This window comes from Leopardus geoffroyi, chromosome A2 (assembly GCF_018350155.1).
Source record: "Leopardus geoffroyi isolate Oge1 chromosome A2, O.geoffroyi_Oge1_pat1.0, whole genome shotgun sequence".
Lineage (NCBI taxonomy): Eukaryota > Metazoa > Chordata > Mammalia > Carnivora > Felidae > Leopardus > Leopardus geoffroyi.
Window position 1 is genome coordinate 72400214 of NC_059331.1, and position 14577 is coordinate 72414790.

Here is a 14577-nt window from a genome sequence, read left to right on the forward strand (position 1 = left end):
TTGTTTGGGAGGCACTTGTGTATAGGTATGGACTAATTTAAATAATCATATAATTTTAGGGGCGCCTGGCTGGCTCAGTCAGTAGAGTGTGTGACTCTTGATCTTAGGGTCGTGAGTTCAAGCCCCACGTTGGGTGTAGAGATTACTTCCATCAATCAATCAGTCTTAAAAAAAATAATCCTATAATTGTAAATAAACAAGTTTATTGAAATCTGTGTACAGCTCAGTGTCAGTGTTAAGAGTTATTTACTAGGTGTACGAAAAGCCTGCCAGGCACTTGGATTTTAAGAGGTGGAATAAATATTTCGAAACAAGACTTCAGGAGCTAAATCTGTGGGATAATTTTTGAATCTGGGTGAACTTAATTTGGACTTCTCTAGAGGTTTATTGTAAAGGTCATACTTACGATAGAAGTAAAAGTAAACAAACCAGCTGTTTCTGCATTTCAAAATGGCGGGAAATATAGAAACATAAAGAAAAAAGTAATCCATAGAGATATTTTCATGTCGTTTTGGTACATTTCCTTTAAGGGTTTTTTTTTTTTTTCAACTTAGGAATTTTGTGTAGAAATAATTATATATTTCTTTTCCTCCTACCATTCCTTCCTCCAGAAATTTGGAAGCATGGTAGTGGGTGAGTGAATGGGCTCTAGATTGTGTTTTGGCTCTGCCATTGTCTAGCTGTGTTTTCTTGGACAAATGTGCCTCAGTTTTTGCACATACACAAATTGCAATCACACTTACCTCTTAGGATTGGCATAGAGGGCCTCGGAGCAGTTCCTGCCAATCAGTACAGTTCTATTCTGTGTTCGTTAAAATCCTTGCATGCACTGTAGTCAATGACCATACGCCATCAAATAAGATAATGGGTATTTGGTTAATGAGTTTTCCTTATAAATAACACTATGATGAACAGCTTTGAATATAAATCATTGTCTTCTTTGCTAATTTTTTCCTTCAATATATCCTGGAAGTGGAATCACCTGGCCAATTGTGGAAATATTTTTATGTGTGAGAAAATGAATATTTCTCAGTATTTCTCCTCATACTCAATAATATTGCTCTTACAGTTTTACTGGAATGTTCTCAGTTGTTTTCTGGATGTAAGTTTTGTGTCGAAAGGACGAATGTTCCTTTAGGGTAGTACTTCGCCTCCGTTGTGGTCAAATCCAGTATGCTACCTATTTTTATACAGATCATGGGCTGAGAATGGTTTGTTACATTTTAAATGGGACATGTGAAAATGATATGAAATTCACATTTCACGATCCATGAATAAAGTTTTATCGGAACACAGCCATGCTCGTTGGTTTAGGTCTTGTCTATGGCAGCTTTCATCCTGTAGCAGCAGAGTTGGGTAGTTACGAAGTTTGTAGGTCTATACAAACTTGAATTTTGGACCAAAAGTCAAATTTATTTTTTATTTATCACTGAGTAGGGAGGTCCAGTAGCCAAATATTTAAGTGTGGGCTTTAGTGTTGTCACTCCGTGGGCTTCAGGTTCTGCCTGAGGAGCAGCTGTGTGATCTGGGTAAGTAACCAAGCTTCCCTGTGTCACAGTTTTCTCATCTGGCAAATAACGGTGTCTTTCTAATCAAGTTACAGTGATGACAAAGCGACACAGGCAAGCATCGTCCTTCCAACCTCATAGTAAGAAAATGTTAGCTGTTATTAATTGGTCAGTGGTTATTAGATTTAAGTTGGCAGGCTTTTGAGAAAAGAGACTGGTAGGAAGAATGAGTGAAAACAAAATTACTTGTATTTTAGAAAGGTAGATGAATTTGGTCTTCAGTTTCCTTAATTGCTCTTACTGGGACTTCTTAAAAAAATGCATTCCCTTAGTGTTGGGACGTTAGGTTCTCCTGAATGTGCCTAGAAATCTGAAACAGAGGCAAAAGAAAGGTCTGACTTGTGTCCTGGTTCTCAGTCTCACGGGATAGTTGGGTATCCACCGTGCCCAGTTGACCGGGGGAGCGGGTACCAAAGCATCCTGTGTTGGCTATGACCAAGAACGTGTGCTCTGGAGAGATTAGGTTTTATGGCCCTTCTTGCTTCACTCCTAAGATGGTATCTGAGCCATTACTTGAAAATGTTATACAAACTTGCCGACTTTAATGGCTGAATGAAGCAGGCCGGATAGGCAGTCTCCTGCCTTACCTATGGTAAAATTGTACAGAATCCAAACGCATTTAATTTGCGTTTCTCAAACACACATTTCATAGCTGAGGTCAAAGTGGGTGGTTGCTAGAGGGAGCTTCTGTTGTAGAAACCTGACCCAGCACCGCCTGGCCTTGCCCAGAGGCTAAGTCAGCAAAAGTGAGCCCTGCTCCCCTCCCCTAATCTTGTCATAGGGATGGAGACTCTGGTTCATTTCGGTACAGTAATGATATTCTCTTGATATTTAAATGTGCTCTCCAGGAGGGTCTGATTTCTGCAATGGAGTAAGCATGGTCTTTAAAATTTTATTAAAAATATAATACCGCCATATGCTCAGGCTTTCTCATTATGCAGTCTTCTGAAAACAAAAACCATGCATCATAAACACAGCAGATGAAGCCAGTTAAATTTGTGTTCATTCTTGCAATTTAAAAAATGGTAGAAAGGTTAGGGAATGGGACTTTGATCTGGAGGTGGAGGAGGGGTGCAAACCTGGAAGCCACCATTCCAAAGTGCTGCCAGAATGTTCTTGCGTGCCTTTAAAGGAAGAGAAGGCTCTTCTGAGTCCTCCCGCTCAATGGGCTGGGGTGGATCTCCAGAGTGATAGGACCTGTCCCATCAGAGGACACGGCGGGCAGCAGCGACCTGCACGCTCTGGCTTTGGGAACAGGCATTTCGTTGTTTCTAGTAAACTGTTGGTTGTGAGTCTTCTGGAATCCGCACTGTTCACGTCTGTTTGTGCAAAGTGAGAAAGAGAGGCTCTTCATGCTTCTAAAAGATGAAAACCAAGTTCTGAAACACATCTCTAATGCCTAAATGTTCGTGAGACTGTTACTCACAGATAGGCATAAATGCGCTATTAAACGGAAAGAAAAAAAAAAATTTTGGCCCTCCTGAGAATTTATTGTGCTGCCTTTGATGTCACTAATTAACTCACTCTGTGTAAGCAGCGCCCAGCAACTAATAGCAGGCTAATAGAAGAAGCTTCATGACATTTTAGAATCCTTCATTCGAAGAAGGGTCTTCGCAAGCTCATGGAAAATAAGGAAGATCTCCTCCTCCCTTTTACAGGAACGCCTGCAGGGGCCCTCAGGGTTCTGTTTCATCTGTTTTATTTTCTCTTCCCTGGCGTAGGCGGGACTTGGCTCGTGCCTTCTGTCTGGAACTTTCAAAGTTGGTTAGTACTGTTGGGTTTGGGTTTGGATTTAAACACCCCACCAGGTTGGGTAGCGTTCCCCAGGTCACAGGAACACCTTGCTGTCCTGGTGTACAATGCCCAGGAGCAAGGATGAGCAGGGTTATAGACCTCGGATTTGTTGGGAGTCAGAGGCACGGAGGAGAGTGAATGGAAGCCCTGTGGGCCACCGGGCATGCCTGGTGAGGCCTCAGACAAGCTGATAGCGTTATCAGCTCGTGATGGGCAAGGAGCCCTCATTGTATCGTCTCTGGAGAAGGCAGGAGGCTGCTCGCTGGGCGTGCGGAGCTCTGGGCTTGGAGCGGTACTAACAGCCATTGCAGGTTTGGTGTTTTAGGTGATCTGAATTCCCATTTTGCCTTTCTTGCTTGCTTTCTTCTGTCCCCGGCTCCCCTTCTGAAGTCGCATGGAACTCTGTGAGTGGAGTAGTGGGGAGGGAGGTGAGAAATCAGCCTTGGGTTGAGCACTGACTTGCTTTTTTGGAGGAGATAGTTCCTGGTGACGGTTTGGTGGGAAGTTGGTCGATCTAGACTAAGTTCTGTTCTTCGGCAGAAGAACTCTAGAAACATTCACACATTAAGATGCCCGTCCTCTGAGGGCAGCATTTTCTGCTTTCTCTCCTTTCACCTGGACGTCCTGCTTGATGAAAGCGGGAAGAGAGAGCTACGCCATAATCTTAGGGGGAGGGTTGCCACTGGAATTTTTCCAGAGCTCCAAATCCTGCTGCTGGCCTCGTCTTGCAGGCCCTGCAGTTGGTTTAAAGGGTGCAGACAAAGCGGAGTGCTCTCTCCTGATCCATCTGGGCCTCTCCCTCTGTCATCAGTCATTGTCAATGGGAGATGTATGTGTAGCCGCTCAAGGGCCATGTCTGACCCCAAGGGCATTGGAAATGTTCTTAGAGAAGGCATTGTTTGCTCGCTGCCTTTGGAAGCCAAGCTCCAGACATTCTAGGGAGCAGCCCCTGGCTGAGACCTAGCTGCAGTCTAGAAGGAAAGAGGCAAGACTGTGCTTCTAAAACCTACGGGAACTTTATTCCTCCTTCGCAGCCTAATTCTGCGATGCTTCTGGATCTACTCAGCCTCTTCCCTCTTTCGTTTCTGATCTCTCTTTGGTCAAAGTCTTGGAGGAGAATTCCGAAACAGGGAGGCGAGGACTTGGGTCCCCCGGGTCTTTATTCAGAGAACGTCGAAATGTAAATCACCAAAGAAGTAAAGCTGACAAGACGCAACAGACGCGTCATAGGAAAACATGAAATAATGCTCCTTCCAAACACAGCGAGGCGATTTCCTGGGAGGAAAGCAGAAACCTGGGCTCTGCTTCTCGCTCAGAAGGGGAGGGTGGGGCCCCAGGCTGGTGGAAACACTTCACAAGCGGCTGTAGTGCACAAAAGCCATTGGCTGAGCCTCGGTGGGGTGCGAGGGCCGGGCAGAGGGCATGTGTGCGTCTCACGCCTGTGCTGCTGGGATGCCTCATGGTACCCAGGCCCCGAGGTCAGATGACTCACCATTGATTTGTCATTCGGGCCCTCTGGGTGCTTCCCAAGGGTGTGTTACATTCACAAAAACTTACTGGGGGAGTAGCGGAGTTTTGAAAATGTCTATGCACAAAACTGGAATTACTCTCTGTCTTCTTTTGGCGGCGGCTGTGGTGGCCGAGGCTGGGAGTGCCTAAAGACTCCAGGTGTCACTCCCCAAACCTGTTCACAAATAGACCCCCTGTCCCGTTAACAGGGCTGAGTGGCTTCGTTCAGCAGGGCACGGTTGGGACTCTTCTTGTGTCCCTTGCTTGCCGGTTTCTGATCTGGACAGTGGACCCAGCCCCTCGTCCTGCTGCAGTAGGACTGTTGTGGGGACCCCATGAGATGGCAGAGACTATAGCACTGTGTGGGGGTAAAGGATTATTTCTTGGTTTAAGGAAGGGGGCGATGTTTGCTTGTGAGGGGGCCGACATCAGACATCGTCATTTGCATCCTGACCTGGCCTCACACCTCTGTTTTAATCCATTTGAAGATGACTTTATTATTAATCATTCAGTATGGAAATGGTGAGGTTTCACACACTCAGACCTTCTGAAACATGGAAATACTATTCTCCTGTTAGAAGTCCATTCGGCTAGAAATCTGAGCATCCAGTCTTTTTTTTTTTTTTTCTCCCCTTAACATTTTGTTGCCTCCTCCCCTCACCCCTTCCCCCCACCCCCCTGCCCCCATCCGCCTTTCCTTTTGGCTCACCGAAACCTGAGTGCCACTTTTCTGGGAAAGCCTGATATTCTGACTTCAGTTTTGTAATTTAATGATGGAGAGTTTCCTTAGTAAACCAAATTTAGAGTCCTAGAATGCTTATCTTATATCCAGACCTTGAACATAAAAGGCATTTTATACCCGCAATTGTTCATTTAATGAGCAATTGCAGAGTGCAGGCCGGTTAAGGGATTGAGCTATATGCACTATTATTGCAAGAAGTATTCCGAAATACCAGAAATAGGACGTAAGCTCTGATCAGGGAGACTGTGAGCACAATTACCTTCTTTTCAAATCCTTCTGTGACACTGCGGGAGGAAAAAGGACTTTGAAACTTGAAAGGAAAGAGCTTGCTTTCAACCTCAAAAGCTAGGAGGAAAGGGCTCTGAAATTTGCTCAGAATTCCCAATTCACCATTAGCCTGTTTCTTCCTTTAGCCTCAAGGCATTCTCCGCTTTTTGAAAAGATGTTAAGAAATTCAGTCACAATAGAGAGCCTAGTTTTGAACATGTTTCACTCGGTCCATTGAGGTCTGGGCTCCAGCCTTTGTGTGGGGTGAATTGAGCTGAGCAGCTAGCTGGTTGGAGACAGGTGAATGAGGAGTCGCTGTGCTGTGCAGTCGCAAATTCTGGCAAAGAAAGAAGCTCCTTTATTTTACAATATGCATTCCGGTACAACCCCGCCAGTGGCAATATGTGGAGTTGAGCCTGTTCTTAAGTCAATACAGAGTACTTGGTTTATAGCAACTCTTGTTAAGTTTGTCTTGTAATTGAAGCTGCTGTTGACCTTGCTTGGGGACCATTTGTAAAACCGTTTATTTAGCATAAACTGAAATAATAAACCCTCCTTCTCTCGGGCTGATTGTGATAGGGTGACATTAGTTTGATTTAATGATTAGCCGCCTGACCCTTCTGCTGGAGAGAGCGGCTTGAATAGAGAGAGTTCACTCGGAAGCACTCAGAAAGAATACTAATGAGCTTGTTAAATTTAGCATGGCTCCAACCACTTTTAATTCCTCTAATGGGAGCGGCACTGCCTGGGAGAGGACGAGGGAGGCAGGGAGACACCGAGAATGTTCCTAGAGGGTCTGCACACTAGAGAAAGCCCACCAAGAGAAGTTTGCAGAAAGTAGCTAGCCAGAGCCTGGGGTCAGAGTTGTAAGTATTGCCCGTTGTCTTATACTCTGTGTCTTCTCTGTCTTGGGGGAAGAGAGGAGTAATGGTGTTAAAATGGGATTTAAGGGAACAGTTCAAAAATCGATGTTAATTTGAAAAAAAAAAAAAAAAAAGGCAACCACGTGCACCGTGAGCTCTCCTCATCAGCTAATTTTGCCAGGGTTGCAGGAGATGTTTCTGGTTGGTGATGCAGTGCAGGGTTTTATTTTTATACCGGAAGAATCATCTGAAACTTTTATCCAAGGTCCAGGCCAAAAGGCCATTGCTTCCTGGGTTGCGAGGAGAAATCGTGCAGGTGTTTGCGAGTAAGTGCACAGGAGCGTGTGTTCGAGTCCCGCTTCTCACCATACGGTTTCGTTAAGGCTTCATTGTCAGTGATCTGAGCGGTGTTTGCAAGGAGGCAACTTTTGAGTTTCCAGCGATCATGGCACTAAGACTCGATGATGTCGGTTGCCTTTGGGTGAGTTTGGAAAAATCTGGGACAGTATGTAAAATGCGATGCTTGGACAGCTCTCCATCGGGGGGCAGGAGTTTGTTAACTTGCACTCGAGCGTGGATGTACAGAAGGAAGGAGGTCCAAAGAGGGATTCTGATGACAGTATTTAAAATCGTTTTTTTCCTGACACTTTTTAGTGAATTGCATGTTTCCGTGTGACCCCCGAGTTAGCAGCTGTTTGACATAGAGAAGCAGGAACAGCCCCCTGCCTGTGTTTGGCCGTTAAAGTCCATTGGCAGATGCTCCTGGAGCAGTGGGCTGTTGGCTTACATTTTTGCAGCCGACTTCTGCTTGTTGCCATGGTGAACAGTATGTTTCTGTCAATAATTTGGCCTGGCGTAGCCTGTCTGCACTGACTCTCAAACTTTATTGAACAGCTCGGCACAACTGAACAAGATTAGACAGTTTCTTCTTTTGGCTTACTGAAGTGGTTGCTAAATTTATAAGAGCAGGCAGGAATATGGCTTGGAAAGTTTCCTTTTCACTGCAGAGAGCGTGCTCTCTAGCCTCAGAGCTGTTTGTATTCTGGAGCGTGTGTACTGTCAGGGTTTGATCTGAGTGCACGTTAGAAGCGAGAAGCAGCTTAGTACACGAGGTAAACTTCAGGAAATAGTTGCCTACTGGAATTTCTTGGCGAGGAGGGAGGGGGTGGGTAAACAGTGTGTTGGCATCGCCTGTCGTAAAAGTGAGTGTGATGAAAGTTTGCACACTCAGAACATTCTTGCCTGCAGTTTACTAAAGCAATGAGTTAAGGTTTTCTGTATTAACTATTTGAACTTTCTTTATTCCTTGTTATAACTTGCGTAGTCACACGTTAGTATCACTCATTAAGAAAATAATAAAAGTTTAGTACTTGTGAAAAAAATCACTTAGCTGAAAAGACACCCCATTTCCACTCCTCCCCGCCCCCCAATTGCTTCCTTCTCCCAGGAGACTGGGGGTGGGGCATGGGAGGGCTCTGCTCAGACCAGGCCCAATTATTCAACTATTTGTGAAGTTGGAATTCAGCGGCTCATCATGAAGGCATGGCTTCTAAGAAACTCACTCTATTACAGGGATGCTGTTCCAAGAGAAGAGAAGTTAATTTCTTCTAGGAAGATTAAGTCAAGGGAATCCTGTTTTCAACCTGGAACAGATTAGCGGAGGAGCTTGGTTATTCATTAACCAGAGAATGTTAATTATGTGTCAAGACGGCTCTTGGGGGAGGGCTTTCGGGTTTTCCAAATGAAGGTCCATCCTACAGAACTTGCACCTCAGTGCCACGAGTTCACTTCAGGTTGAAATTTGAAATAAAGATTTAATACAGGCGCAAATTAGTGGAAAATATGACGTTGACCATTTGCAGGTTATAGGAATTTTTATAAAACTGACTAAGAGGTTTAATGTTTTTGACACCCTTTTGCAAACCCTGATTCTATAGCCTGCGACTTCACTGCTAATGAAGTATGAGGTTGGAGTGGCACCTACAAGGATTAGTCAGAAGGGAAAATAAAAATGGAGGGTTTTGTGAGTTGGTTTTTTTTTTTTTTTTTTGGTAGTTTGTTTTTAAATGAACAAAAGCATGGGCTTTGAATTGTTTTTGTAAAGATCGATGTGGGAAAGTGTGGGATTACACTGATTTTTTTCCTTCTGTTTAGTAGTTACTTGATAGATTAAACTCATAATCTATTCCATAATTACAAGATTTGGGGGAGAAGATCTGCACAAAACAATGCTAAAGTAATGTTTCACAGTTTCCCTGCAGCAGTCAGCAAATTCACTGTAAAGACCAAAGCATACCTCATTGTCTGTTCTGGTCTGCAAGTCATTTGCTAGGCTGAAACAACAATTGCTTATTTCTTCAAATCCCAGACAGAGGCAGAGGGATTCAAGTTGCTTTGGGTCGTTCAAGCCATTAGTCAACACAGAACAGTAGTCGTGACTATAGTCTATATATTCATGCTTGCCCGTGTTTATAGCTATACTTGCTTCTGAATTTGTACAAACAGCCATGAATCTGCTAAAGCATACTTTTTCTGTTGTTTAGGGGTTCTCGGCCAGATAGAACTGCTTAATGCAATACTTTGAAGAGAAGTTTATATGTTGGGATAAACCGTGTTCAGAATCTGTCCATCTGAAATGCACAACAGCATTATCGCTCACATACATATATGTGTATTTAAGATCAAGAATGGAAAATCGTTTTCAAATTAGATGTGTAAGCCGTGCGCAAACGGCTTTGCTTCTGTCAGCACGGACCTTCCAGAACACAGTCTGCTGATGAACTGCAGAACTTGTTTGGGAGCTTGTAGTTTAGAATGTGTGTATGATTCTAACAGATGAATTGGCCCATTTGTTGTGGGTTCAGATCACTCGTTTGGTTTAGTTTTAGGCGTGGGTTCTTTGATCTGCTCTTATAGAAAAGGTCCTCCAGTCCCATTCCCAGAGAGCCATAATGGGTCGATGGGAAGGTCCTATGGATCAAAGGGAATGGAAATACTGGAGGCGGGAATATTGAATGTGTGTGGAATTTCAGAAAGCTGTTTCTTAATGTCTGAAGCGGCGTCCGGACCCCCGCAGAACATGTGCCAGTATCCGCACAACTGACACCTGCCTCACCCACAGAGCCGTCTTGCCCTGGGAATTACAGTCTTGCTCCATTTTCTTCTTGGTTCTCAGCAATGTTCTGTGGGCTGCAGCGAAGTAACTTGTAAAGGGCACTGTAGGTTTCCACGGTTGGCACCTTTATCCCTTTGTAACTAGTGGGTCTTTTGTCCCATTTCAAGCTCCAGTAAACCAGTGGGTTACAGACCTAAAAGGACAAAAACGGGAAAACTTCTGGATCACTGTGGGCCCTTTGATCCCTAGATCACCCAGAGCCTCAGAGGGTGTCTGAGCTGCCCCGATACCTGAGCGGCCCAGCTTCCTCAGACAGTCAGGGGGAAGCTGGACATCACAGCCTCAGGCTGGCAGAGCTTCCAGCTCCATTTGGGACCTGCAGGGATATTGGCAAGTCCCTGATGAAAAGCCTCCCTGGCAGATTTCGGTTGTAAGCTGGCGATGATAATTTGCTGACCCCCTACATCTCAACTTAATAGGCTCATTTCCTGCCCCCACCCCCCATCCTTGGATTTGTATTTTGGACCTTCATTCATAAGCAGTTTTGCCTGGAGACTATCCCATCATGGTGTAGCTTTCAAAGTTGCCAAGAATGAGAAATAGGCTTCTTTTGGGGAGGAGGGAGAGAGAGGGAGACCTAATTGATTACTGTTTTTGAATCACTCCTTCCAGTGGCTCACGGAGCTTTCGTTTTCCTCCTTTCCTTAGAAGATGAAAGTCCTGGGCAGACCTATCACAGAGAGAGAAGAAACGCAGTCACCATGCAGCCACAGAGTGTCCAGGGGCTCGGCAAGATCAGCGAGGAGCCTTCGACATCTAGTGACGAGAGGGCCTCACTGATCAAGAAGGAGATCCATGGGTCCCTGCCTCACCTGGCTGAGCCCTCTGTGCCGTACCGCGGGACTGTGTTTGCCATGGACCCCAGGAATGGTTACATGGAGCCCCACTACCGTAAGTGGTTCCTGTCCCGTGGCCCCCATTCCGGGAGCTGCGGAAGGCCAGGCATGTGCGCGTGCACGCGTGCTTCATGAATTATTGTGCTGGTATTAATTGATATAAATGTTTAATTGACTTTTTTTCCCGACTTTTCTCCCCCTCTCCTACATCCTGTCCATTCCTCCTTTTAGAGAGAGCCATTTTCTTACATCTCTAAGCAACATCAAGCCTTCAGGAAGGTGTCCATCTGTGGCTAATCCACATGGACCTTTGCTGGGAACGAGAACCAGATTTCTTCCACCCAAGTAGACACTGCAGGAGGAAAATTGGTTGATGGGGGTAGTTATTAAAGTGGGCTGCATTGGCAGGAGTCTTTAACAACAGCTATTCCCATTTTTAATGATTTTTTGCGTAATTGTTGAGGATGAACAGACCTCTTTTAACAGATCGTTGCTAAATTCCTTAATGCGGAAGATTTTTTGCTACTTGTTTTGCTTTCCTCTCCAGCCAGCATGCCAGAAATGTGCGAAGCTCCTTTTCCAGCACTAATAAAGTTTAAGTAAATCACCAGCACTCAGAACAAAAGTGTACGATGGTTTTCTCCAAAGAATGATGTATAAGGGGTGACTTTATTTGTGGCCTGTTTCTAGTTAAAAACAATATAATTTGGTTGTGGAGTAATGAAGTTCACATTGAGGTGCCAAAGCTTACAGCTCTTGATTACAGATTTATCACCTTGCCAGGATACAGACTTGCCATTTAACCTTCCCAGCTCCAATTCCAGATGATCCATTGAGCTCCAGTGAGGGGCACTGGTTTGTGTTTCCCTTTTTCCACATCATTCAGAAATTTTAGTGTTTTAAGGCAAAAGGTCATTAGCCAGATGACTGATTAGTGAGGACAGCTGATTAGTGCTTTTTTTTTTTTTTTTTTCCTTTTTGCTCAAGAAAGTGCCCAGGATAAAAGCTAATTTCATCCCTTCGTTAGCTGGCTTGCAGCAGAGGGGAATGTTCCCTCATCAGGGTGCAGATCAAAGAGCCCGGAGCAACCTTATGTCTCAGCAACTGCTCCCCCCCCCTTCCCTACCGACCAGATTACATTGTTAGTAAAGAGGGAAGGTACATTATTTTTGTAAGTGCAGAGCGAATTATTTTTTAAGTGGTCAGAAGCATAGAGGAAAGGGTCTTAGGGATTCTTGTAAGCTTTTGAACAAGGCTACGACTTCTCTGATCAAAAAGTGCTTATTGGTCAAAAATAACAACTTCCTCTGATCAAAAAGTGCTCATTGCTGTAGTTGTTTTTACCAGTCTAGAAGTGAGGAGGAGTGGGGCGTGCCTCTTTTTCTTCCTTCATTAAAGTTTATTTCATTGTCTTTCTACTTTTTTTTAGGAGAGTTTGAAACAGTGTTGGCAGGATTTTTCTCTGGGCACAGTCTTGTTTTCTACATTGTATTTTTATTTAACGGGTCTCTGTTGGATCTCTGTTCGTGCAGAAAATGGGAGGGAATCTGCATCCTAAATTTTTACTCCCTGAGTGTATTTACTTTTTAGAAAGACTCCAGCCTAGCTTATTAGCCACAAGTTCCCTGCATTGTTTTCATTCTTATGTGTGAACACAAACTTTCCTGTCTCTTATTTATGTTTTGTTTTCTATTCCAGATGCCCACTAATTAGTGAGGTATTTAATTGGGCAGGACAGCTGACGAATACTTCTCTTCCGGTTGATGGAAGTAGGCAGATGACCGTTAACTTTCTCTCCGTGCCATTTAACTTGCAGCTTGTTCTTGGTTCGTTGGTTCTAACGGTTTGCCCATTGGATCCTCTCCCTCCATTGAGGGATAGGCTCTCTGCACACCTGGGATCTGTGGCACCGTGTTTGTGACCCGCCTCTTGGGCCACCAGTGGGATAATAACTAGCACAGGGCACTGGAGAGCTCTTAGCGGGGCTTGGGACTGTTCTGTTTAGAGGACATAGACCAACAGCTTGATGTCTTCAGCTTTCCCCACTGTTTTGTTCAAGTCACTGTTAAAATTGCATGGTGGCTGACAAACTAAGTACGTTGCCTATAACCAACTGGCAAATGCCATTTTGACCCACCATCCCAATGTACTCTCTAAACTGGCCCTAAATAAATGATATCATGACATATATAACATGGTTGGGGGAATCCCAAGGATTACCCAGATCAGATTACCATTTAGGGGATTTCGGCTCAAGGTCCAGCTTTGCCATTTTGTGGCTGTGTAACTTGGCCAAGCGTGTTGACCCCTCGAAAAATCATTTGCTAACTATTTACTTGGCGTTATAATATGACTGCTGCTCCATGGCGTTTTCCTGACAATTAAGGGAGACCATGCAAATATAGTATTTGATAAAATCTCTGGCTCATGATGAGTACTTCACATGATTATGGCACTTCCCCCCCGGGCGCCCACTTCATTAAAGTTTATGTCATTTTCTTGTTCCACTTCCTCCTGTTCCTTTCCATCATCATCATCATCATTGCCACCATCAGCACCTGTATGTGATTAGTTCAACTCTCCAAACCAAGGTATTTTTGTTAGTGCTGCAGTCGCGTGTGTTTCTCTGCCACCCTGAGATCCACAGATCTTCCACAGATCAGAGATCAAGTGGGCCATAAACCTTGGGAAAAAGGTTGGTGTAGGCACTGTGCACGGTGGCCTTCTGAACATAACCTCTCTCCCTGAACCTTAGTGAATTCTCTCTAATCTTTTGCTCTTTTATAAGTGAAGGAAGTACGGAAACATTTAGATGATTTTGAGAAGTTTTCACCTGTTAAATTCTTGGCAGAAAGTGTTTTATGTAGCAAATACAGACTTATCTGGAAAACATGACAGGTGCAGAATTATTCAAATGAAGTCTTTTATTTTTATTTATTAAAAAAATTTTTTTTAACGTTTTATTTATTTTTGAGACAGGGAGAGACAGAGCATGAACAGGGGAGGGGCAGAGAGAGGGAGACACAGAATCTGAAGCAGGCTCCAGGCTCTGAGCCATCAGTCCAGAGCCCCACGCAGGGCTCGAACTCATGGATCGCGAGATCGTGACCTGAGCTGAAGTCAGATGCTTAACCGACTGAGCCACCCAGGCGCCCCAAATGAAGTCTTTTAAAGATGTCCTCAACTAAGCCTCAAGGAGTTAGATAGGATGTAACTGTAGTTTGTCTCGAACCCTATTGGGTCATTTAATCTTCTCGCAGTATAATGAGTATTTTTTTAGTACTTTATAATAAAATCCATCCCCCTGATCTGGATTTAATTGTCCAGGTAAAGCTAATGAATGACCAATGTGATGCTGAAGTCACATCTTCAAGACTTTTTAGGGTGTGAGCAAAGCACTGTCTTTTTAAAATGAGACCCGGAAATTCAGTCCCATTTCTTTACCTGTTGGTACTGCAGCCCTGCAGTGGCTCAACGTTCAGAAACCTCTTTTTAAAGGCCGTTCATTCCCTTTTCTTTTGAGTCATGTGCTGGCTTCACCAGGTTGTTGGGGAGAAAAGAATCCTCAATCCCGTGTCGCTGCGCATGGGAACACTCACAGGAATTCCTTCGTTTCTCTGTGGTTGGAAAATGTGGACTTTCCAAGATGGCTAATTTGTGCTTCTATATATACTAACTTTGTATTTCTAACGTGTGGGCAGGCTTCCCGTAAGACCGGAAAAGGGAAAATCGTTTCTTTACCCTCAGAAGGACATCTGTAAAATCTTTATTGCACAAGACTTTATTATGCTTGGGCATGGAATGTTGCATCTTCGCAAACTGC

General features: G+C 44.3%; 1 protein-coding gene across 5 annotated transcripts in view; it reads left to right on the forward strand.

The window, feature by feature from the left end:
- The window catches only part of GLI3 (GLI family zinc finger 3), a 282508-nt gene that overhangs the window by 78707 nt on the left and 189224 nt on the right, over window positions 1–14577 (forward strand). For 4 of the 5 annotated variants that reach the window (XM_045494343.1, XM_045494342.1, XM_045494344.1 and 1 more), the window contains one exon: window positions 10567–10809. In XM_045494343.1, the coding sequence (XP_045350299.1) occupies window positions 10567–10809 (243 nt within the window). Of the gene's footprint in view, window positions 1–6586; window positions 6747–10566; window positions 10810–14577 lie in introns of those variants that run through there. The other variant, XM_045494347.1, reaches the window with a different exon arrangement.